We start from the raw sequence: 26,594 nt of genomic DNA, 5'->3' as shown, positions 1-26,594 counted from the left end.
ATCCTGGGGTCGTTGGATTCAGCCCCACATTGGGCTCTGTGCTCAACAGGGAGTTTGCCTAAAATTCTTCCCTGGCCCAACTCGGGCACACACTCCCTCTGTCTCAAATAAATATATTTTTTAAAAGATTTTATTTGATAGAGAAAGAGAGCATGCAAGTCTGGGGACTGGCAGGCAGAGGAGAGGCAGAGGGAGAAGCAGGCCCCCCGCTGAGCAGGGATCCTGATAAGGGGCTTAATCCCAGAACCCTGGGATTATGACCTGAGCTGAGGCAGGTGCTTAACCATCTGAGTCACCCAGATGCCCACAAATAAATCAATCTTTAAAAAAGACAAAGAGAGGGGCGCCTGGGTGGCTCAGTGGTTAAAGCCTCTGCCTTCGGCTCAGGTCATGATCCCAGGGTCCTGGGATCGAGCCTCACATCGGGCTCTCTGCTCGGCAGGGAGCCTGCCTCTTCCTCCTCTCTCTCTCTGCCTGCCTCTCTGCCTACTTGTGCTCTGTCAAATAAATAAAAATCTTTAAAAAAAAAAAAAAAAGAGAGAGAGAGAGAATGGTATGAAATTTTAAGAAATAAGCATTCAGGCCTCAAATCCCATGGTGAAATATGGAAAATGGAGAAAGAGCCAGTTAGCAGGTAGACACAGAACTGGGACGGTGAAGGAGGCCAAGAGGACACTCAGGGTCCTTAAGGACACTAGGACTAACCCTCTAAACTACTACGTAAGGGTGTCCATGTGGAGAAAAAGCCATCTGTATATCTCAATTTGAGCCGTTGTTCACAGTTAAAATCACCTCAATTTTAAAGACTTCATTAAACTGCCACATTTAATAAGCATGAGTAACTATCTTTAATGGTGAATTTTTTCAACTCTTAAACTTTTGCTTACTCAAGTCACAAATAACAACCCAGTAAATTATATCCTTAAAAATCTAGGTGTTTTCTTAATTTTGTCAGAGTTTGCTCCTGATCAGTTTAGAAAATAATGTAAATAAACTAGTAGATAAAGTGAGGGTGAAAGTCTAATAAAGTACAGCCTTGAAAGAACGTCTATGATCCACTTCTCCCCCATAAAACATGAAGAACAGTACCCTATATTAAGAGCATGCTCCAGGAATAGTTCCAGTACTAGCTCAGCTGAAGAATTTTCTCTCCATGAATCAAAGCCAAATTGGCTGCTTTATCACTTTATGTAATACACTTGCTTATAAAATCTAATTCTAAAAAATCCAAAGCCAACTTCAAATCACAGACAACTCAACCATAAGAAGTGGAGCACTTTATAATTAGATCATAATCAACTACTTTCTTCCAAAATCAACTTTTCCAATTATGGGTTTCTGTCTTAATATGCACGTGGCCAGGTGAAGTACTGCTTTCACAGACTCAGGTCAACTGCATACGTTAGTTATCAAGATTATGACATTTTGAGAGTAAAAATGCACAGGCCTATAAATTTTTTTTTTTTTTAAGATTTTATTTATTTGACAGAGAGAGAGAGAGGTCACAAGTAGGTAGAGAGGCAGGCAGAGAGAGAGGGGAGGAAGCAGGCTCCCTGCGGAGCAGGACTCTGGGATCATGACCCAAGCTGAAGGCAGAGGATTTAACCCACTGAGCCACCCAGGCGCCCCACAAGCCTATAAATTTAATGAGAGATTTACAAGATCATCAAAGCACAATGCCACCTCAGAGAATTCCTAAGGCAATGAGATTGCTTTTCAAAAGGCTCACACTCCCAATGCCTTACCTTGACCTCCTTAGAGCTACTGGAAGTCTTCCCTTCAGTCTTCTTCTGCTTTGATGTGGAGGAACTGTTTTTGCTGCTGCCACTATTCTCCTTGTTGCTATTATTACTTGACTTTAAAGAAGATGACTGACTAATAGTCCTCTTCCGAGAGCCATGCTCTGTTTTTGGATCTTTTGAGGGAATAGGCCCCGTGGGAGAGGGCAACAAATCCTTTTCTTTTGCAGAACTTTGTTTAGATGACCTGCCAAATCAAACAAAAGCCTTCATTTCTCTAACACCATCATATGGGGGTGATGGATTTTTTTCTATTTCTCTCTGCCTGCTTTCAAGACAAATTTATTTCTCCCTATTTAAGTATTAGGACATATGATTTCTACAAAACAAAGTAAGAGTGTACATTTCATGAGGGCAGGCATCTTACCTGTTTTCCACCCCCTGGCTGTATGTATACCCAGTACCTTAATGTTGGCCTGCCACACAAGTATTCAATAAATACTGGTTACATAAATGAGAAGATGAATGATGAAGATACGAAGTTCCTAAGTTAGAAACTGGTCTCTTGACAGATCCAGATAAGCTTATCATCTAGCCAGAAAGTGGTAAAACTTTACTTTAATTCTTATCCTGTACTCAACCTTACTCCGCTACAGAAAGAAGAAAGGAAGAAGAGACTGAATCTTAAAAACTTTCCATTGCAATTAGCTAACAGCTCCCTCCTCTACTACTGGTTGGTATATGTACAACATCTACATGGACATGACATATAGAGCACATTACAAAGTACCCAACGGCAAATGACATACACATATTAACACACGTGACATGTTTTGGGGACGTACTCTCTGTTGCTGGATGGCTTGTGACCTGCCGAATTCTTGTCCTCTGTTTTGGGTTTCTTGCTGTCATTGGCTCGGGTATCATCTTCATTCTAAATGAAAAACAGAGAAAAGCAACTACTGTATTTGATTTTTATTCATCTAATTTGAGTTTCCAGCAGGAGTCACCTTCAAATAATTTATCCCTGATAAGTTCCAGAAAGAAGATAAATATGAAATGAAAAGAATTCATTTAAATAAGGCTCAGTAAACTCAATTTCAAGGCTGGGAAGAAGTCTATTTTAGAGAAACAGAGCCCAAACACTGAAACATTTCCTACAGTCTTTTAAGTGACATCTTTTCATCCTAATGATTTGGGTGTGTGTGTGTGTGAGTGTGTGTGTGAGAAATTATAATTAAGATATAATTCATATACCATAAAATCCACCCTTTAAAAGTTCACAATTCAATGACTTTTAGTATATTCACAGAGGTGTACAAACATTACTGCAAACAATTCTAGAACATTCTCATCATCTAATAGACAACCTGTGCCCTTCAGCAGGCATTCCCCCCATTCCCTCGACCCCAGACTCTAGTAATCACTAACCTATATATTTGTCTTTATGGTACTGCCTATTCTAGACAGTTCATACAAATGGAATCACATTTGCGGCCTTTTGTGTCTGGTTCCTTTCACTTAGTAGAATATTTTTCATGTTCACTGATGCTGTAGCATGTATCAGGATTTCATTTGTGGTTATACCTGTATATATTCCATTTTATCATGTATCACACTTTTTTATCCATTTATCAGTTAATCACAATATGGGCTGTCTCCACTTTTGGCTAATATAAGTAATACTGCTGTGAACATACAAGTGTAAGTCTTTGTGTAGACATATTTTCACTTCTCTCGGGTATGTACCTAAGAGGAATGGAGTGGAATTGCTGGGTCATAAATTAACATTGTGTTTAACTTTTTTTTTTTTTTTAAAGATCTTATTTATTTATTTGTCAGAGAGAGAGCAAGCGAGCACAGGCAGACAGAGTGGCTGGCAGAGATAGAGAGAGAAGCAGGCTCCCTGCTGAGCAAGGAGCCCGATGTGGGACTCGATCCCAGGACGCTGGGATCATGACCCAAGCCAAAGGCAGCCGCTCAACCAACTGAGCCACCCAGGCGTCCCTGTATTTAACTTTTTAAAGACTGCCAAAACTGTTCCAAAGCGGCTACCTATCATTTTATATTCCCACAGCACTGTATGAAAATTCTAACTCCTCCACATCTTCGCCAATACTTGTTACTGTCCATTATTTTTTATTATAGCCAAGCCTAATGATTGTGAAAAATTCTTTTTGCTGAAACAAAAGCTGTGAGACCATGTATAACTGCCAAAGCTACCTTCCTGACTGAGTCTAAGTTTTCCTATTGCTTTAAATATCAGACCTCAAGAATCCAAAACATTCTGCCATAACAAAAGAATCTGTTCTCTACACCAATGATTGAAAGTGGACACATAAAAACATGATACAAAAGAATCTACATCCTTCATTACCGTTGGCTGAGATTCCTCTCTCAGTACCATCTGCTTTATCTTCAAGAACTGTCCCTGACACTTAATTTTACCAAAGCCCATAAATCTCAAAAATCATTACCATGTTTCCAGACTTGATCCTGATTTTATAAAATCAAAATCCAACTTACACGTGTTGACATAAAAAGGATGGGAGGAATAAAACATGCCAATGAGATGTGGGGAAGGGAAAGAGTATGAGCAATTCTTTTAGAAGGGGATTTTCCATTTTAAGTTATATACTACAGAATTTTAAACAAAAGAATTAAAAGGGCATTCTATATTGTATTTCTATATTTTATAAAATCTTTTTTTAAGACTTTATTTATATTTTATAAAATCTTATAAAGAATATGTAATACTTTTCAAGCACCAGAGGACCAATTCTTAATTCCATTAAGCTCCTTAGTTTTCTAAAGAGCATAGTCCATCATTTATAAGCTCTTACTTCATGTAAGTCTATGAATTAAATCCTGCAACAACGTCCAGCAACTTGAGGTTGTAGCTCTAGAGGGGCCAGGAGCCTAAACTTACCAGCCGAAAAAGCTTCCCTATAATACAATAATGGAAACTCATTAGGTATATCACCCAAAGTAGTAAGCTTCAGTTTTCTATAAATCCAAATTTTTAAATATCTTCAATTTTTGAAGAGTCTAAGAAAAAAGGGTATTATTCTAGTTTGTTCAAATATACTTCATCATCTGCACAATATACTGTGGTCTTAAGAAAAGGAGGAAAGACCTCCAGCTCACTTCATTTTAAGAAAATGCTTTATTATTTCTATCCTCTCATGTGAGACTCTCAGGTCAGCTGGGATTGGGGTTTTGCTCTGAGTCTACCTGGTACAACTATTCTGGTACCCATCTGTCCACCTGCTCACCTCTTTGGTATTATATGATCATATTCACACATACGTATCAGGAGAAATCACACTATTCTTCAATATAAATCATTAAAATTTACTTCTCTAAAAATTTCTCACTAGAGCTGAAAGATCAAACTCTTTTTCCCAAAGAATCCCTGTCTATACATGAAAGTTGTTCAGCTCTTTTCATTACACATCCCTTATCTTCCAATCATAGACATCTGTGGGTTTTTACATCTCCTGGGTCTAAAAAGGCTGACCTTCAACATATACCAAGCTTCACCTCTAAATCCAAATTACCCCAGGTAAATCTAGGACAGGAGCTGGCCGTGTGTGAGCAAATGTATTTAGTCGTGAACTTGCAGATACGGGTGTTCGCAAAGGGAAATAAGCTGGAGCACAGATATGTACAGAGAACTGGTAAGTTCCTAAGGAGGTGTGCAAATTGGTGAATCAATCTGGAAGCTGGAATTAGCAGTTTCAAAGGTGTTACTTGGTCTGGGCATAAAAGAGAAGGGAATGTTAAAGGTTGTCACAACCTGGAAAATATATATCCCAACTAAAGACATTTAAAATCAAAAGGTTAAGAACGTTGTGAAGGCCAGTTTGCAATCCCTGCTTTACTCTCACCTCCACCCTGGCCAGCACATACGCTAAACAGAAGCACTGGCTCATTTCCTACTGGATGAGAAACTAAAGGAGACACGCAGAGGCTCACTGGTTCTCAAGAGACGGTTCGGTCTGGAGCCTTCCCAGGGTCTCAGGCTCAACCTCTATTTTCTCTCCTAGCTAGGACTCAACCAGGTATTTTCTGGCTTACTGAGATTTCCACTGCATTTCAGATTCTGATGTTTAAAAACAAAACAACAAAAACTCTTTACAAACCTTATGTTTCCTCTTGCCTTTGTTGGAAACTTTTTCTGAGGCTTGTTTCTGAGCCTCTCTTGTGTGCTTTTCTGGCACATTTTTCTTTTCCCCCTTGGGTGGCTCTGTTTCTTTATAAGGCTTTCCTGGTATTCTGGTCAAGAGATTCAGGTCAATCTTCACAATAAGTGGATACCTGTCATCAGGCTCACTAAGGGGTGAAAGAAGTTCCTTCTCTTCCATAGGAGAGAACATTCGTTGCCGAAAAAAACTATCTTCTTCCTCCACTGAGGAGGGTTTCACGGGAGTCCTGTTACTCTCAGGGTACTTAGGAGTTTGTGAAGAAGGAGGAAGGCTCTCGCTTTCATCTGAATCTGAGGATGAGGTATCTGTTTCTATGATTTCCCTTGATTTCTGGGAAGATTTACTCGTTGACTTGTATTTCTTTTTCTCTGCAGAAGGTCGAGGGGAAGATTTGGACTCCTTTTTAATATTGGGTTTCCTTGAGCCTTTGGTGGCTGCTTTATGTCTGCTGGAGGGCATGCTGGTAGCCATGTCTACAGGGGTTTCGCTTTCTATCTTCAGGCCTCCCCGGGGCTCTTCAGCAGCTGCCTTCTCAGCCTTTTTGGGTTGTTTTTTGCCTACAGTTCTCCTCTGTGTTGTGCTGTCACTCTGTGCAGGGGACTTCTGCCTCCCTCGCCCACTTTCTGATCCCTTTTGTACAGTTTTAGAGTCTCGTCCAGGAGTAGCAGAACTCGTCTCTTTAGGTCCACTCGGATCAGGGTAGCTATTCCCAGTGCCCTGTTCTCGGCCTTCCTTTTTATAGCCTTGAGATGATGGGATGTTACTATCCACAGAAGAAGCTGGTGACACTTTATGTGGATTCACCTTATTCAACCAATTATCAAGTTGCCATTTGTTTGTTGGTGGTGGTTCAGGCTGAAAAACAGAGAAATAAATATGCTTTTGTCAATAATGAAGCTTTTCCCCTCCTCAATGATCTCAAGGAAGAGGAAAAAGCACGTCTAAGACCACAAAGGTATTTGCTATTCACAGTTCTGACTGAACTAAAGCAAAGGCCTGAATATTGACTGTCAGAGCTCTCATCACTTGAATGAGAAGGTAAGCCTGATATTACATAGGGTCCTTAAACATTAAAGATGGGGCACCTGGGTGGCTCAGTCGTTAAGCATCTACATTTGGCTCAGGTCATGATCCCAGGGTCCTGGGATCAGGCCCTGCATCCGGCTCCCTGCTTGGCGGGAAGCCTGCTTCTCTCCCTCCCACTCCCCCTGCTTGTGTTCCCTCTCTTGCTGTGTCTCTCTCTGCCAAACAAATAAATAAAATCTTTAAAAATAAACAAACAGGTGGTGTCTAGGTGCCTTCGGCTCGGGTCATGATCTCAGGGTCCTGGGATCGAGCCCCGTGTCGGGCTCTCTGCTCAGTGGGGAGCCTGCTTCCCCCCTCACTCTCTGCCTGCCTCTCTGCCTACTTGTGATCTCTGTCTGTCAAATAAATAAATAAATCTTAATAAATAAACAAATAAATAAACAAACAGACAGACATACATTAAAGATTCCTATTAGGAACCTAACTTCAAAGGTAAAATTACAAATGACCATAGGATATACTTAATTCCAAAAAGTAAACAAATGATGTAGGTACTGATAGAGATTTTTAACCTTATTTTATCAACCTATAGTAAAATTATAAAATATAAGACTCCTTTTATTCACAATAACTACATAACATGAATTACCATGCTGAGATATAAAAAGAAAGCCCAAACTAAACCAATCCAGTATTTTAGGGACCCGAAATATGACCTCAAGTAATTCCTAATCTAGACTGAATGTTTGCTCAAATAACAATGAAACTAAGTGTCTAAGCTTCCTCTAAGATACCCAGTTCAATTTCTTAACCTTCTTTCCCTTCACCTTTTGTATTTGGAATAGGTCTTAAGTGGCCATCACCAGGGGCCATGGGAGGCCTACAGAAGACACCCTGCCTCCCTCTCACCTCAGGAGACGCACTCTGGGATGGCTCATTTGCCTCACTGTCACTGGAGCTACTTTCACTCTCTGAGTCAGATCCAGAGCTGCTTTCAGATCCACTGTGGCTGCTAGAATCATCTCTGGAGTTATCAGCGCCTTCACTATTATGGTGTGAAGGTTCAGAGTTACTAAAAAGAGATAAAACATAAATGACCAGAAGTTTTTTTTTGTTGGTTTTTTTTTTTTTTTTTACAGTGACAGCAGGAAAACACCCAAATCTGACAACCAACTTTATTTAAAATGTTTACTGTTTGTTATGCTGTTACAGGTCTATGAATCCAGAATGTCATTTATAAATGAAATAATTTCTTAAAAAGTTACTAATATGCTGCTCAGCCATTAGCTCTTACCTTTTAAAAAGATTTCTACTGAGGTATAATTTATATACCACAGAATTCACCCATGTTAAGTGTACAATTCAATGATTTTTAGTTAATTTACAAGGTTGTACAATCGCTATACAATAATATTTACTTTATAAGGTCGATTATAATATTACTATAATGCTATCAGGTGATACCCACCCCTCCAAGTAAAACAAGAAATAAAAGGATGCATACCTTCCTGGTGTACTTCTTGGCATTGTCTTATCACAATCCTAAAAGTAAAACATGAGAGGGAATGCAAATGAATAAATAGCACTCTATCTGCTTAATGTGAAAATATTTGAATTCTTTTTATTAATTTTTTTTAAGATTTTATTTTATTTGACAGAGATCATAAGCAGGCAGAGAGAAAGCAAAGGAAGCAGGCTCCCTGCTGAGCAGAGAGCCCGATGCAGACTCAATCCCAGGACTCTGAGATCATGACCTCAATCGAAGGCAGAGGCTTAACCCACTGAGCCACCCAGGCACCCAATATCTGAATTCTTAATAGAACACTAGCAGCTCTAATGTAGCCTCAATGTTTACCTATAACACTTAGGACACACTGTTGTTACCTAAAGAATAACTAACTGCCAAGCTAAGATGAAAAGCTTTGTTAAAAGTTCTTCTTGCCAACAATCTCACATGTCATGAGAATATTCTGATCCATGATTAAGTAGTAAGGAAAAGCCAATTTAAAAATAAAAAAAAGTTTAAAGACAGAGCAGAACATAACAACATTCTATTGTCAGAAAGCAGTAAGGAACTTATTTTAAATAAATGAATCATGTATGTATCATTGGATTCTAATATTTATAAAATACAATGCAGGGGTGCCTGGGTGGCTCAGGAGGTTAAGCCTCTGTCTTCGGCTCAGGTCATGATCTCAGGGTCCTGGGATAGAGCCGAGCATCGGGCTCTCTGCTTGGCGGGGAGCCTGCTTTCCCCTCTCTCTTTTGCCTGTGGCTCTGCCTACTTGTGATCTCTGTGTCAAATAAATGGATAAAATCTTAAAAAAAAATACAATGCAAACCAATACTGTATGAAACTGGAAATTCATAAAGCAGTAGACACACCTGCTCCCCATCGCTGTCTTCACTGCTGCTTAGTTTTAAGTCATCTTTTAACATGCTAGAGGGAAAAGGCAGAAAGAATTAGTAATTTTCTAACAGTGGACTATGGCACACCAGAGTATTAAATAGCTACGAATCATTCTAGAAATAATCATGGTGGTAGACAAAGATTTAATTAAAAAAAAGAAAAGAACCAGTAAGTCTTACCCTGGTATGCTTCACAGCCAGGGTAAAAACTGAGAAAGGAGGAAGTGTACATTTCAAAAGCTCTCACTTTTCCATAAGTAAAACATGTAACCTTCTTTTCTAATTAAATAAGCCACCTTCTACAAACTCTTATAACTCAGTTGTTATCTCTATTTTTCTAACTGCATCCACACCCACTCATTCATATTAAAACAAATGATCATACTCATACCCAACAGTCCACTAGAGATAAAACTCCTAAAAAGAAGGAAGATAAAATGAAAGTATCAGCAATTCTCTTTCATTGTCCCTCATATTCCACGAAGAGATTCATACAACTTCGTAATTGTGAAAACCAGAACACAAAATCCAAGCACTAGTTCATAAACGCCTTGGTATGAAAGACGACTGTTCTCTGGAGAAGTAACAATCTGGGGTAAGAAACTTAGCTACAAAATAGAAATGACCACGTATGAACTAAAAATAAACTCCAGGTTCTAAATCTTCCTTGATTAAAGTTCAGATAAATTAAAAAAAAAAAAAAAACACACAAATTCCGTAAACTGATAGTTTCTGAAATTCATTTTTCAAAGTAAAATTACAGATTTAAATTTCCCTTAAGGTCATAAAATCAACATTAAAATAAAGAATCTGAGTAATGACCCATAAAATATTCCTTGCCTTTTTACAGGAGAACAAAAATTAATACAAAGCTTAGGGAAAACCACTAGAAAAATGCTTAATTTCTCATTACTAATAGTTCTATTACCTTTCTTCTTAAAATCTCATGACAGTCTCCAATCAGTGGAAAGGAAATCTTCTTTCACTCCAATAACTACTGATACTTCCCCTCAAAGCTTACCCTGAGTGTCTATATCTGATCCCAAATTCAGATTATCCCCTAAAAGATCACCTTGAAACAAAGTAACCGGATGATTACAGAACTATGAATAGTGTTTTAAGGCTGGCCCAGTTAAGCAGGACAGAAAAAAAGAGTTTTCTTTTGGACAAGGGCTTAGTGCATCTCTATGACTGATATCCTGCAAGGAAATGTACTTACTCTGAATTCTCTCAGCCCTTATGATTTAATAATGGCAGCTCAATGAACCTGTTCACACACATGGAGATGTCAAAGCTTTTACCAGACTGCTCAAGGTCCGGCATGTTTTTGTTCCCTCAGCAACCAAAGTGATTCGCACATATATGGTAGGCTTTTACCGGTTCTTTGCATACAAATAAATATGATAAATATGAATATAATTTCAATTCTGTAGCGGGGGGGGGATTTCTTGCATTAACATAACTTCATTCTCAGTTTTTCCTTTGTTCAGCGTAAGAGGCTGAGGTTTTCAGTACAGGTTACAGGTTATAGCTTCGAAAGCCAGCACTGTGGCCATAGCTTCTTCAGAATTTTGTTTTAATCACTGAGTTAACTTGTCTTAGGAATTGAGAAGTCCATTTCTTGAGCTGGAATTTATTATCATCCAACATATTAGCCCGATTACATTTTGATATATACTCCTGGTTTTACCTACAGAAGGAGGAAAACTTAAAGACAGTACAAACTATGCTGACTTAATATTCTACACAAAGCAGTTAAATGGAGGGCTTACTAAGAATCCTGTATTGTTCGTTCTTCTTTATTAAAAACGAAGTATCAACCTACCCACAAACACTCTAAGAGATGAGAAAAACTGTAATCTCAGAGGAGGTGTAAGCAAATTAAGGCAAGTTAAAAAGTTAAAGTTTTATTGGAACACAACCGCACCCACAGTCTATATCTGCTTTCATACCACAATGGAAGAGCTGCCTGCCTAGTTGGGACAAAAACCATCTAAGCCCCTAAGGCCTAAATTATTTCACTGTCTGGCCTTTTACATAAGTTTGCTTACTCCTTCCTTAAAAGATTAAATACACATATTTAAGTGTTGGGTTAATATATACACACTACAGACAGACTCTTAACAAAACAGACAAACATTAAGCAATAAACATACGATTTAGACTGGTGTCCATTTGAAGTTTTAGAAGAAGGATTGTATCTTTCTAGAACAAAAGAAAGAATGCAGAAATTAACAACTACAGTATGGCCATTTAGATCATAAAATATATATTAGTATACCCTCAAAGAAATGTAAATCAACACAAGATGGAATCTGTCCCTCCATCAAATTGGCAACACTTCAAAGTCCAATAAATACAAGATACTGGTGGAAATAGGCATGCTCAGAAGCTGTCTGTAGGATTATAAATTCATACAATCTCTTTGGCAGGCAATCTGGTAATATTATCTTACTGATACTGGAAATGCACGTATCCACTGATGTAGCAATTATGATAAAAAAAATTTACCTTACAGGTATATCTGGAAAAATACATAAACACACACTCACACACAGATGTTTATCATAGTATGATTTGTAACAGCAAAAACTAGAAACAAATGTCTATCAAGAGGGATCTACTTAAACAAATTATGGTACATTCATACAATATAACACAATTTTCATGTTAAAAAGAATGAGCTAGAATTTTTACACTGATACAGACATAGTTAAGTGAAAAACACAGTAATAAAGAGTAGGAGAAGCTTATGATCCCATTTGCCATTTAGTTATGGGGGGAGGAGGACAGAACTAAAGAGGAGACTTTTTTTTTTTTTTAAGATTTTATTTATTTATTTGACAGAGAGAGAGAGAGAGCGAGCATGAGAGAGGGAACACAAGCACAGGAGTGGGAGAGGGAGAAGCAGACTCCCTGCAGAGCAGGGAGCCCTACACAGGGCTCGATCTCAGGATGCTGGGATCATGACCTGAGTGGAAGGCAGATGCTTAACAAGTGAGCCACCCAGGCGCCCCAAGATGAGACATTCTTAGAAGATTTTCAGATAGAAAATGTAAACTTTTGGGGGCACCTGGGTGGCTCAGTGGGTTAAAGCCTCTGCCTTCAGCTCAGGTCATGATCCCAGACTGGGATCGAGCCCTACATCGGGCTCTCTGCTCAACGGGGAGCCTACTTCCTCCACTCTCTGCCTGCCTCTCTGCCTACTTGTGATCTCTGTCTGTCAAATAAATAAATAAAATCTTTAAAAAAAAAAAAAACAAACCCAAACTTTCTGGCCTATAGCTATTTTCTACATATCAACAATGGTGGGTCCCTTTTTCCTACAACTATAGCTTTAGGGCAGAACCAGTGTAGATCTATTTACTAAAGAAGTTAGTTAGTTAGTTGTTCTTGGCAAAAAGACCATTTATTTTGTTGTAGAGCTATATGGGGAAGCCTAGATATTTCCAAGGTTCCTGACCTTATCACTATCAATTCACGTTGGAAAGCCAATGTCTCTTGGGACCAGACTTAAATTCCCTAAGGCTGGGGTGCTTGGATGGCGCAGGTCATGATCCCCCAGGGTCCTGGGATGGAGCCCCGCCTCAGGCGCCCTGCTCCATGGAGAGCCTGCTTCTCCCTCTCCCTCTGCCCTCCGCTCCCCCCTGCTTGTGCCCTCTCTCTGCAAAATAAATAAAATCTTTTTTTAGAAGATTTTATTTATTTGACAGAGATCACAAGTAGGCAGAGAGGCAGGCAGAGAGAAAGGGGGAAGCAGGCTCCCTGCTGAGCAGAGAGTCTGACATGGGGCTCAATCCCAGGACCCTGAGATCATGACCTGAGCCAAAGGCAGAAGCTTAACCCACTGAGCCACTCAGACACCCCTAAAATAAATAAAATCTTAAAAAAAAAAATTCCCTAAGGCTATTATTCCCTCAAGTTCTTCTCAGAAACTAAGACAGGGGGTGAAAGGGGGTTCTACAACAACGGCAGACTTTCTTCCCAGACCTAAAGACCCAGCAAAAATAAACACACTGGGGCGCCTGGGTGGCTCCGTGGGTTAAAGGCTCTGCCTTCGGCTCAGGTCATGATCTCAGGGTCCTGGAATCGAGCCCCGCATCAGGCTCTCTGCTCCGCAGGGAGCCTGCTTCCTCCTTTCTCTCTGCCTTCCTCTCTGCCTAGTTGTGATTTCTCTCTGTCAAATAAATAAAATAAAATGAACACATGGACCACATCTTCTTTATCCGTTTGTTTGTTGAAAGGCATCTTAGTTCCTTCCACATTTTGGCTATTGTGGACATTGCTGCTATGAACACTGGGGTGCATATGGCCCTTCTTTTCACTATATCTGTATCTTTGGGATAAATACCCAGTAGTGCAATTGCTGGGTCATACAGTAGCTCTATTTTTAATTTTTTGAGGAGCCTCCACACTGTTTTTCATAGTGGCTGCACCAATTTGGATTTCCACCAACAGTGTAATAGGGCTCCCCTTTCTCCACATCCTAACATTTGTTGTTTCTTGCCTTATCGATTTTTGCCATTCTAACTGGTATAAGGTGGTATCTCAATGTGGTTTTGATTTGAATTTCCCTGATGGCTAATGACAAACACTTTTTCATTTGTCTGTTAGACATCAGAAAGGATGAATACCCAACTTTTGCACCAACATGGATGGGACTGGAGGAGTAATTGCTGAGGCAAGTAAGTCAAACAGAGAAAGTCAATTATCACATGGTTTCACTTATTTGTGGAACATAAGAAATAGCAGGGAGGACATGAGGAGAAGGGAAAAATGAAGGGGGAGAAATGGGAGTGGGAGACGAACCACGAGGGACAATGGGCTCCTGGAAACAAACTTAGGGTTTTAGAAGGGAGAGAGGTGGGGAGATGGGTACGCCTGGTGATGAGTATTAAGGAGGACATGGATTGCATGGAGCACTAGGTGGTGTTATATGCAAACAATGGTCATGGAACACTACATCAAAAACTAATGATGGGGGCGCCTGGGTGGCTCAGTGGGTTAAGCCGCTGCCTTCGGCTCAGGTCATGATCTCAGGGTCCTGGGATCGAGTCCCACATCGGGCTCTCTGCTCAGCAGGGAGCCTGCTTCCCTCTCTCTCTCTCTGCCTGCCTCTCTGTCTACTTGTGATCTCTGTCAAATAAATAAATAAAATCTTAAAAAAAAAAAAAACCTAATGATGTACTGTATGGTGATTAACCTAACACAGTAAAAAAAAAGAATAACTATATACAGACACAGAAAGAGAAGAGCTACAGTAAGCTACAACCCCTTCCTGCTTATAATTTAACTCTCACAGAACCAATTACCTTCACAAAGGAGACAGGAAGATAGAAGAATGGTTCTTGGGTTTATGAGGTACCCATCAAACTGAATTCATGAACTCTGAACTTCAAATATTTAATAAAAATAGTTAATTTTGATCACCATCAATCTATAATTCTTCATTTTTTAATTTAATTTAAACCAAGATTTGGTTTAACTCATTACTAATCAACAGATAATAAAAACTGGGATAAGACATGTGAAGGAATTGTAAAAGCAATGTACAATAAGACCATGAGAAATGAATGCTCAATAAAAAGCTTAACTTGAGAACTAAGAGGAAAAGAAATACTCACTTTGTTCTCCGGGGCCAAAACTGGACTGCTGAGATTCCTAAGAAAAAGGGGACAGAAAATTATATAGTGGCATTAAAGAGAAAGGTTCGTAGTGACAAATGCTTCAAATTAAACTATTCAATTCCAGCTAATTCAATGAAAGATCTGTTGAGTTCCTAGGAATACAGAAAAGAAAAAAACACTGAAAGAATTTAATGATCACATATGATGGGCCTCAGTAATCATGTGGTCAATAATGAACTTCCCCAAAACTCACTACAAAAAGCATCAAGCTACCTAATAGCTCCTCTTTATTATTCATTTCTTTTCAGCAGCATCCATGGTACTCATATTCTAATTTAGAGCCCTGGGAAAGCAAATGACTTCAATTTAAGATTCTTGATCTTAAGAAAATGTTTAACAACAACAACAACAACAAATAATACTAATACTAGGGGCACCTGGGAAGCTCAGTTGGTTAAGTGTTGACTCTTGATTTCGGCTGAGGTTCTGATCTCAGGGTTGTGAGATCGAGCCCTGTGTCAGGCTCTGTACTGGATGTGAAGCCTGATTAAGATTCTCTCCCTCCCCTTGGGGGTGGGGGGAGGGGTCCTACGTACAGCTTGAGGCTCATGCTCTCTCTCCAAAACAAACAAACAAACAAACAAACAAACAAACAACCTATACTAGAGTAAAAAAAAGCTGTACAACCTATATGGACTCAAAAGATACCACCTTTATGAACTAAAAACCTCACATGGTATTCACACATCATTTTATTACCTTCCTTTGCCCATTCCCAATATCTTAAAATTAGCAAGTTGAGGAAAAGACTGTCATATACTCTTTTTAAGCTGTAAGCTGTACACTAGAGTCCAGTGTCTAGCACTCAGGAAGTACCAGTAAAAAAAAGAAGCCAAAATGTCACTCTCAGGGAAAGAAACATGGCTTTCTAAACTCATCTTTCATGATCACAACCCGTTTCACATGTGCAAATTATGCATTCTTCTAGGTTGAGTCTGTAGTATACAGTATAGTATTAAAATTATACAAACATCCCTAAAAGCCTACTTAAAAACAAACACCATCTGGGAGCCTGGGTAGCTATCAGTTAAGCATATGCCTTCAGCTCAGGTCACAATCCCAGGGTCCTGAGGCCAAGCCCCACATTGGGCTCCCTGATCAGCAGTGAGTCTGCTTCTTCCTCTGTCTCTGCCTGCAGCTTCCCTGCTTGTGCACCCTCCCTCTCTCTCTCTCTCTCTCTGACAAATAAATAAAATCTTAAAAAAAAAAAATAAGCACAATCTTTAATGACAGAAACATCTGTGAAAGAGAAATCCACATAGTACGAATTTTTTAAAATACAGTTTCACTGTTTAAAAAAACACTGTACGGGTGCCTGGGTGGCTCAGTCGTTGAGCATCTGCCTTGGGCTCAGGTCATCATCCCAGGGTCCTGGGATTGAGCCTTGTATCAAGCCCCATACTGGGCTCCCTGCTTAGCAGGAAATCTGCTTTTCCCACTTGCGCTCCCCCTGCTTGTGTTCCCTTTCTTGCTGTGTCTGTCTCTGTCAAATAAATTAATAAAATCTTGAAAAAAAAAAACCAAAAACACGGTAAAAAACATCTGTGGTCAAATGATTTCAACAAGTGTGCCAAGAGCACCCAACAGGGAAAGAATGTGCTTCTTAACAAATGGTGCTGGGACAACTGAACTGCCATATGCAAAAGAATGAAGCTGGATCCTTACCTCAGACGGTATTAAAAAAATAACTCAAAATGGATCAAAGACCAAATGTAAGAGCTAAAACTACAAAACTCTTAGAAGAAAACTTACAGTCAAACTTTAATGATCTTGGATTTGGCAAAGAATTCTTACATATGACACCAAAAGCATAAAACACAAAAGAAACAGATAGATAAAATGGACTTGAGCAGAATTAAGAACTTCTGTGCTTCAAAGGACACCATCAAAAAGTGAAAAGACAACCCAAAGAATGGGAAAATTTATCTGCAAATCATGGATCTTTTAAGAGATGGCTATCTACAATACATAAAGAGCTCTTACAACTCAATGATAAAAAGACAAGCAATGAAAAAATGAGCAAAGGATCTGAGGAGATATTTCTACAAGGAAGATATACAAATAGTCAATAAGCACATGAAAAGATGTTGTTCCACATCATTTGTTATGAGGAAAATGCAAATCAAACCCACAATGAGACACCACTTCACACCGACTAGGATGACTAGGATAAAAAACACAGATAACAGCAAGTGTTGACAGGGATGCACAGAAAATCAAAGCCCAGCAGGAACGTAAAGTGGTATAACTAGCTTTGGAAAACATTCTGAAGTTCCTCAAATGATTAAACACAGAGTTACTGTATGACCTTGCAATTCTACTCATAGGTACATAACCAGGTGAAACAAAAACATTATGTCCACACAAGAACTTGTACACAAATGTTTATAGCAGCATTACTTCAAAATAGCCCAAAGCTCAAAACAACTTGAATGTCCATCAGCTGATAAATGTATAAACAAAATGTGATATATATCCATACAATGGAATATTATTTGGCCACAAAAAGAAATGAAGTCCTGATACCTGCTACAACTTGGAATAATCTTGGAAACATTATGCTAAGTGAAAGAATACAGTTACAAAAGGCCATATATGGTAAGATTCAATTTACATAAAATGTCCAGAAAAGGAAATATACAGAGAAAAAGAACAGGTGAGTGGTTTTATTTATTTATTATTTTTATTACTTTTTTATTTATTTGACAGATCACAAGTAGGCAGAGAGGCAGGCAGAGAGAGAGGGGGAAGCAGGCTCCCTGCTAAGCAGAGAGCCCGATGCGGGGCTCAATCCCAAGACCCTGAGATCATGACCTGAGCCGAAGGCAGAGGCTTTAACCCACTGAGCCACCCAGGCGTCCCAAGGTGAGTGGTTTTAAATAGCTGGGACGGAGAGGGAAAGTGGGTAATAGATGAAGAACAGGGAGTTTCTCTTTGAGGTGATAAAAATCCTCTAAAATTCATTGTTGTGACAGTTGCACATGTCTATAAATATACTCAAAACCATGTAATTGTACACTTGAAATGGGCGGAAGGCATGGTATGTGCATTGTATTTCAATAAAGCTATTAAAAAAACTATAGAGCAGTGGTCAAGGTCATGCCTGTGAATTGTTTTAAGATGCAAATAATCCTTCACCCCCTTGAACTACCAATTATCTTATACTTATTTACCTGGTAAATGACCTAAAAGTTAATAGCCTGAACTTTAAGTCATCTCTCCTTGTCCTCACCTCTGACAATAGTCAGTCTGCTGGTCTCCAAATGCTAGTGGATTCTGTCTCTAAAACATTTACTAAATGCAACATCTCTTCTCCATCTACACTGCAAAGACTTCAGGTCCTCACATTTTTCAATTTATAAGGGCCATCTAATGGATCTTTCTGGCTCTAATCTTCACTCAATTCTCCTTCACTCAACTACAGTCTTGAGTTAATCTTCCTAAAGCCCAAATTCTAGTATGAGTCATTACTACTACTTTTATGGAGCCTTCAATGGCTCTTTGTTTTTCCTAGGAATGAAAGCCAAACTCCCTGACATGATATCCACTCATATACCTAAGTACTGGAAAAACAGAATGATAAATAAAAACAAGGAGCTTATATTCATGGAACTTAACACTCATCTGTATAATGTCAATGACTATCTCTGCAACTGTTCATGCACATAAAGGTAAAATGGTTAACTGTGATAAGTACAACGAAAGGCAAATACACACACAATATTATATAAGAGCTTACAATTGTGTGTGCATGAGCATGTGAGTGAATGGTGAGTTAGTGAAAGTGAGAGAGGGAGTAAGAGTGGGAGAGAAGGAGAAAGACGGACAGATCTAGCCAGGAAGATGAGCAAAGACTTCCCAGAGCAAGCGCCATTCAGGTTAAGACCTAAAATGTAGGTAGCAAGTAAACTGGGAAAGGTCAGTGTTCAGGGTACAGAGAACAACACGCGTAAAGGCAGGAAAGACAGGAGAACGTTTAGTATGAAGGTTTTAAAGGCAGTTCATGAGCACAAAAGGTACAGAAGGAAGGGTGGTGAGAAATGAGACCCAAGACCTCAAAAGGTGGATCATAAAGCATGCAGACTTTATAGGTTTTATTAAAGAACTCACATATACAACCACATCTGTTTAGTAAAATTTGAGATTTGCGGGAGGGACAGAGAAGAAAGGGGTTGGGGAGGGGGTATAATTCATTTTTACATGAGATAACATGTCACGAAACAAACAGTGAAGTTCCAAGTTAATGTAAAAATGTGAACTTCTAACAAAAATAATATATTGCGGGGTGCCTGGGTGGCTCAGCTGGTTAAGCCTCTGCCTTTGGCTCAGGTCATGATCTCAGGATCCTGGCATTCAGCCCCACTTCAGGCTCCAAGCTCTCAGTGCAGAGTCTGCTTGAAATTCTCTCTCCTCCCCTCCTACTATGCACCCGCCCCCCAAAAATAAATAAATAAATCCTTTTAAAAAAAGCATAAATTGAGATAACTAAAGCACCTGTACTTTCGTCCACCTCAATATAGCTAATTTTGTACAATGAATGATTTATTCTAATATTTGTTTTTTGAATCTTCAGCTGTGTTTTCTAACCCTGCCTCAAAAGTGTTTACCGACAAAGAAATGAATTTTAGTATATTCTCTGTTTACTGGATTTTACTAATTTTTAAATAGAGCAGAAAGACCAAGTTTCTGGACAAAGGTATAGAACACTGGGAGAACTCTCAAAACATATTTTTAATACAATTTACTAAGTCTGTATATTTAAGGACTGGATTGAATTATCACACAACTCAAAATATCAAAGAGTATGAAGCATGACACTGTCATAGTTTCATTAGTTAGTATCTCAAGATACTTTTTTTTTTTTTTAAAGATTCTTCATCTATTCATTTGACAGACAGAGATCACAAGTAGGCAGAGAGGCAGGCAGAGAGAGAGGAGGAAGCAGGCTCCCTGCCGAGCAGAGAACCCGATGCGGGGCTCGATCCCAGGACCCCGGGATCACGACCTGAGCCGAAGGCAGAGGCCCCAACCCACCGAGCCACCCAGGTGCCCCTCAAGATACATTTTAAACTAAAAGCAAGATTAATGACATAAATGCATATTCAAACTACCATTGATAATCTGAATGTTTTCTTCTTTTTTTATTTTAGGTCACCCTTGTTTCTACTTTGTACAGTGACAATTAAGAGCTCATACCAGAAGAGGAAAAATCTCAGCTCTGTCATTTTCTTATTTGCTCAAAAACTCATTTTAGTATTATTTTCACTCAGTAGTTTCATGGCAGGTGTATCTTTTAAGCTGCTTGTCCAGTACTGAAGATTAGTTGAATTAAAACCAGTTAATATAATCTGTAAATCTTCTTAACTGAGCCAATTTAAAACTATAATATGCTAGAGCCACTAAGAGCAAATGAGTAAGAGCAATTCTTCCAACTTTTCCATAACGAAAAGACCTAAACTTCTCCTGGAATACCACAGAAATAAATTGTGATCATCTGCCATTCAGATCAAGAGAAGCAATACTACATTGATTTTGTTTTCTTAGACATAAGAATGGAGAATTTTTCAAACTAAAAAATAAGAATAAAGTTTTCATCCCGTTTCTCCCCCACCCCCAATCTCCAATACACACAACACTGGAGTATACATATGCTTTCCACTTTGGAGACTAATGACTTCCCATAAAGGTAAGAATAAAGATGGAGATAAAGGAATGGAATTAAAACACATTACAGGAGGTAAAAATCATTAGGACTTGGTGACAGTTTATTGGGTATGACAGAGAGGGAGGTACCAAAGATAATTCCAAAAAAGTTTTTCTGGATTCATTAAGACAGGAAATAGTAAAAGAGGATCATGCTTGTTTTTTCTTGCTTTTTGGTTGGGAACTAGCACAGAGAATCACAAGTTCTCCCTGGAAGATGTCTCAAAGTCACCTAAAACTCATTATCTAAGAAGTGTCAACTATGCAGCTGGATGTATGTATCTGGAATTAAGATAAACATTTTTATTAAGAGAAAAATTTGTAGAACACCTATGTAAAGAGGAACAGGATATAAAGAGAAGACAATTCTAGGTCTAAGCATGGTATGTGGAAATACGCATCCACATAAACACTAATATGTAATCTTTTTCATTCTTTTGTATTATTTTATTTCCACAACCAAACATTGGGCAGACTGAGGCAAAACATATTTCTTCATTTGTATTCTTTTATAGCACCGAGCACAATGCCTGGAAAACTCCCATTAATTGGTAGAGGCAAAGATAGAAGAGAAAAGGACGTCAGAGAAGCAAGGTAACTCTAGATTTTGTAAACTGGATCTACAAGATGGGCCAATAGTGGTCATAATGAAAATGGTTTTGGTGAGGTATCATGTGAAGCAAGATCAATCAGACTAGCATGAGGAGTACCTGAGGAAAGAAGAACAGATCTCAAATATGAACCACTCTAAGGAAGTTCAACTCCAAGGAGGAGGACTGGCGGAGAATCACATGGAACAGAGGGATTTGCCTTGTTGTATATATGTATGTATTGTGTTGTTTTTAAATGGGTCAGATCAAGGATGTTTAGGCCAATGATATGGATTCACTAAACCAGCTCTCCAAACATATTCCTAAACTCAACTTCTCATCCACTACGAGCCACATGTGAACTGTGTTTCAGACTTGCTAATGAGTGTGAAATCCTTCCTATTGGGCTCTTTACCTTCCCTTGTGCTTCTGGCACTGCTTTATTCCTCCTTTTTTTTTTTTTTTTTTTTTTTTAAGATTTTATTTACTTGACAGACAGAGATCACAAGCAGGCAGAGAGGCAGGCAGAGAGAGAGGAGGAAGCAGGCTCCCCGCTGAGCAGAGAGCCCGATGTGGGGCTCGATCCCAGGACCCTGGGATCATGACCTGAGCCGAAGGCAGAGGCTTTAACCCACTGAGCCACTCAGGCGCCCCTTTATTCCTCCTTCTAAGCCCAGTCACTGTCATCATCTTTAGGATGTCATCTCCAAATTCCCTAAGTATCAAAATTTTCTTCCTTCTCTGTCCTCTCAGGGGACCTAGTTCATATGGTTAGCACACAAAGAGAATAAATACCTATTAAAGCTTCGTATAAAGCTTTAAACTATATTACACACGAAGGTGTACTCAATGAAAAGACAGAGAATGAGATGAGCTATAAAAAACCAAAACCTAACTTGTAAAAGCAGCCCAACCAAATCAATGATCACTAAGTAGCTAACTAAAGTGTTTCAGAAAAACCAAAAATCTAAACACATTACCCAAGTATTTATATCCAAATTCAATAAACAAACATTTACTGAACAGCCATAGGTGCCAGGAACTATTCTAGGCACTGGCACCGATTATTCTAATTGCTTTTTTAAATACCAATCTCAGAACAGGGTAACATGCAAATGATTCAGTGTCATACCTCTGAAGCACCTAGAACACTGCCAGGAGTTGTTGCAAATATACACTGAATTATGTTCAAGGGCAGTCAAAAGCTTTAGTATGCTTCAAACTATCACTAGAAAATCTACTAGCCTACCTCCAACTATACCCACCTCATCTGCTTTCCCTCCTATGATAAGAAATGAGCTAATAAAGTCAATATCCTGTACTTGAGCACTGAATCTCAAGCTCTCCTGAGGAGATTTCTTAAGGGAACCCTCTGTCTTTCCCAGGCAGCATACGCTTTTCCTTCTTATTAAAACATTATGATCAGTATATATATATATATATATATATACACACACACACACACACACACACGATATACATACTATGTAACAAATAAATACATAAGTGAAAGTATAATTATATTTAAATAAATTAATTAAATATATATATATATATATATATATATATATATATATATGATAAAATATTCTCATCTTATAAAAATACTCACCTGAAACATCACTATACCCTTCTTGGCACCATCACATTTCTCTGTTCCTTTTAACACATAATGCCTCAAAAGAAAATCTTCTTTTACATGCTCACTGTCTCCAGTGCTTTGTGCCTCTGTAATCATTCTTTATATATACATTTTTTTTTTTTGAAGATTTTATCTGTTTATTTGACAGAGAGCACGCGACTGTGTACACCAGCAGGGGGAGTGGCAGGCAGAGGGAGAGGGGGAAGCAGACTCCTTGCACAGCAGAGGCAGCCTGATGTGATCCCAGGACTCCGGGATCACAATCCAAGCCAAAGACAGTTGTCCAACCAACTGAGCCACCCATGTGCCCTGTAATCATTCTTTTGCCCTCAGCTTTCTAACTAAAGTGTATTGTCAGTAAACACAACACATTTCAGAATTTATGGAATGCAAATAAATGCAAATAATATATTACTTAATTGTTTATAGCACTAACAGCCTGTATGAGAAAGTAAGAAAAATCTCAAATCAATGACCTTAGCCTCCTCTTTGAAAAAAAAAAATTTTTTTTTTAAGGGCACCTGGGTGGATCAATTGGTTAAGCCTCTGCCTTCAGCTCAGGTCATGATCCCAGAGTCCTGGGGTCAAGCTCCACATCCGTTCTCTGCTCAGTGAAGAGTCTGCTTCTCCCTCTGCCCTGTCCCTCCCCTCCCCTCACACCTTCTCTCTCTGGCTCTCTCTCTCTTTCAAATAAAATTTTCTTTTTTTTTTTTATTTTATTTATTTGACAGAGGGAGAGATCACAAGTAGGTAGAGAGGCAGGCAGAGAGAGAGGGGGAAGTAGGCTCCCTGCTAAGTAGAGAGCCCAATATGGGGCTCGATCCCAGGACCCTGAGATCATGACCTGAGCTGAAGGCAGAGGCTTAACTCACTGAGCCACTCAAATAAAATCTTAAAAAAAAAAAAAACTGAATTAAAAAAAAAAAAGAAATGTAGGGGTGCCGGAATGGGTCAGTGGGTTGAGCCTCTGCCTTTGGCTCAGGTCATGATCTCAGGGTCCTGGAATTGAGCCCCTCATCAGGCTCTCGGCTCGGCTGGGAGCCTGCTTCCCCCTCTCTCTGCCTGCCTCTCTGCATTGCTTGTGATCTCTCTCTCTCTGTCAAATAAATAATAAAATAAATAAAATTTTAAAAAGAAATGTAAATTAAACCAAGAAAAAAAAGAATTTAAAGAAAATAGAATTTTTTTTTCAAAAGAAGTATAAATTAAGCCAAATGAAAGCAGTGGAAACCAATGTAACAAACCCCCTAAAACAATGGAGAAGAAAAAGCAGTTTTTTAGAAGATCAATAAAAGTAAAAAATTCAAGGGGCACCTGGGTGGTTCAGTCCAACTCCTGATTTTGGCTCAGGTCATGAGATCGAGCCCCACATTGTCGGGTTCTGTGCTCTGTGGGGTAGTCTGCTTGAGATTCTCTCCCTATCCCTCTTACCCTTCCTCACTCTCTAAAAATAAATAAATCTTAAAAAAAAAAAAAAAAGAAATGCAAAGAAACACACCACACATATGATCAACTACAATTGCTAAAGCAATTCCATGCAGAAAAAACTTCTTTTTTTTAAGAGGCAGGGGGAGGGAGGCAAAGGGAGAGGGAGAGAATCTCAAGCAGGCACCACACCCGGCAAGAGGCCTGGCAGTGCGGGGGAGGCACTTTTTTCTTTTTTTTTTTTTAAAGATTTTTTATTTATTTATTTGACAGACAGAGATCACAAGTAGGCAGAGAGTCAGTCAGAGAGAGAGAGAGGGAAGCAGGCTCTCTGCTGAGCAGACAGCCCGATGCAGGGCTCGATCCCAGGACCCTGGGATCATGACCTGAGCAGAAGGCAGAGGCTTTAACCCACTGAGCAACCCAGGCGCCCCCCGAGAGGCAGGGTTTGATCTCAAGGCCCTGAGTTAATGACCTGAGTCAAAAATCAAGAGTCAGACACTTAAGTGAGTGGGCCACTCAGGAGCCCCCAGAGATAAGCTTTTTAAACAAATGATGATGGAAATGGATATCTCTATACAAAAAATAAACTGTGATCCATATCTTGTCACCATATACAAAAATTACCTTGAAATGGATCATAGATCTAAATGTAAAGCCTAAAACTATAAAAAGTCTTAAAAAAAAAAAAAAAAGAGGAGAATATTGGTAGGGCAAAATTTTTCAGATACCAAAAACATGATCTGTAAACAAAAAAAAACCCCTAATGAATTAGTTTTCATCAATATTAGCAACTTCTCATCTTCAAAAGATAGTTGAGATAATAAAAGGGAAGCTACTTACTAGGGGGAAAATGTGCAAATCTTGTATCTGATAATGGACCTGCATCCTGAAAATATAAATTCTCAAACTCAATAAGAAGAGGACAATAGGGGAGCCTGGGTGGCTCAGTCAGTTGAGCATCTGCCTTTGGCTCTGGTCATGATTCTGGGGTCTTGGGATCGAGCCCCATGTTGGGCTCCCTGCTCGGTGGGGAGCCTGCTGCTTCTCCTTTTCCCTCTGCTACTCCCTCTCCTTGTACTCTCTCAAATAAAGAAAATCTTTTTTTAAAAAATGGAGAGGGCAATAATCTGGTAAGAGATGGGCAAAAGATTTAAATAGTGCACCAAAGAAGATACACAAATGCCAAGTACATGAAAAGGTTTTCAACATCAACTGTCATAGAGAAATGTCAATTAAAAACAAATGGAGCACTCCTACACAACTGATGAAAGGTCTAAAATTTAAAAAGACTGACCATGGATGCTGGGGTGGCTCAGTGCATTAAAGCCTCTGCCTTCGGCTCAGGTCATGATCCCAGGGTCATGGGATTGAGCCCCGCATCGGGCTCCCTGCTCAGTGGGGAGCCTGCTTCCCCACCCCCCCGCCTGCCTCTCTGCCTACTTGCGATCTCTGTCAAATAAATACATAAAATCTTTTTAAGATAAATAAATAAATAAATAAATAAATAAATAAATAAATAAGACTGACCATGCCAAACTCTAATAAGTATGTGGAGCAACTGAAAATCTCATCTATCATAGGAATATATAATGGTTCAATCATTTTGGAAAACAGTATGAGATTTTCCTAGAAGTTAAATGTATATCCACCCTATGCTTGAAGGTATTTACTTACGAGAAATAAAAGCATGTGCCCATACAAAGACTTGTACACAAATATTTAGAAATTTATTTTTTTAAAGATTTTATTTATTTATTTGACAGACAGAGATCACAAGTAGGCAGAGAGGCAGGCAGAGAGAGGAAGGGAAGGAGGCTCCCTGCTTCGCAGAGAGCCCGATGTAGGGCTCGACTCCAGGACCCCAGGACCATGACCTGAGCCGAAGGCAGAGGCTTTAACCCACTGAGCTACCCAGGTACCCCGTCTTGTACACAAAAATTCATAGCAGCTTTATTTAACTAAAAACCAGAAAGAGCCCAAATGTTCATCAGTAGGTGAATGGCTAAATAAACTGTGCTATAACTATGAAATTGAATACTACTTAGCAATAAGAAAGAATGATTTATACATTTGACAATGTAGATGAATCTCAAAATAATTGTGCTGAGTGAGAGGCACCCGTGTGGCTCAGTCGGCTGAGCATCTGCCTTCGGCTCAGATCA

General features: G+C 39.2%; 1 protein-coding gene across 3 annotated transcripts in view; it reads right to left on the bottom strand.

The window, feature by feature from the left end:
• The window catches only part of LOC111140846 (AF4/FMR2 family member 4), a 106,980-nt gene that overhangs the window by 17,468 nt on the left and 62,918 nt on the right, over nt 1-26,594 (bottom strand). For all 3 annotated transcript variants that reach the window (XM_022493061.1, XM_022493059.1, XM_022493060.1), the window contains exons 6-13: nt 15,007-15,043; nt 11,539-11,587; nt 9,359-9,413; nt 8,478-8,515; nt 7,883-8,045; nt 5,885-6,802; nt 2,585-2,673; nt 1,746-1,986 (exon numbers count right to left, since the gene is read on the bottom strand). In XM_022493061.1, coding sequence (XP_022348769.1) covers nt 1,746-1,986; nt 2,585-2,673; nt 5,885-6,802; nt 7,883-8,045; nt 8,478-8,515; nt 9,359-9,413; nt 11,539-11,587; nt 15,007-15,043 — 1,590 coding nt within the window. The remainder of the gene's footprint in view (nt 1-1,745; nt 1,987-2,584; nt 2,674-5,884; nt 6,803-7,882; nt 8,046-8,477; nt 8,516-9,358; nt 9,414-11,538; nt 11,588-15,006; nt 15,044-26,594) is intronic.

This window comes from Enhydra lutris, unplaced genomic scaffold, assembly GCF_002288905.1.
Source record: "Enhydra lutris kenyoni isolate GAN:26980312 unplaced genomic scaffold, ASM228890v2 scaffoldscaffold5, whole genome shotgun sequence".
Lineage (NCBI taxonomy): Eukaryota > Metazoa > Chordata > Mammalia > Carnivora > Mustelidae > Enhydra > Enhydra lutris.
This window is presented reverse-complemented; position numbering and strand designations above follow the sequence as displayed.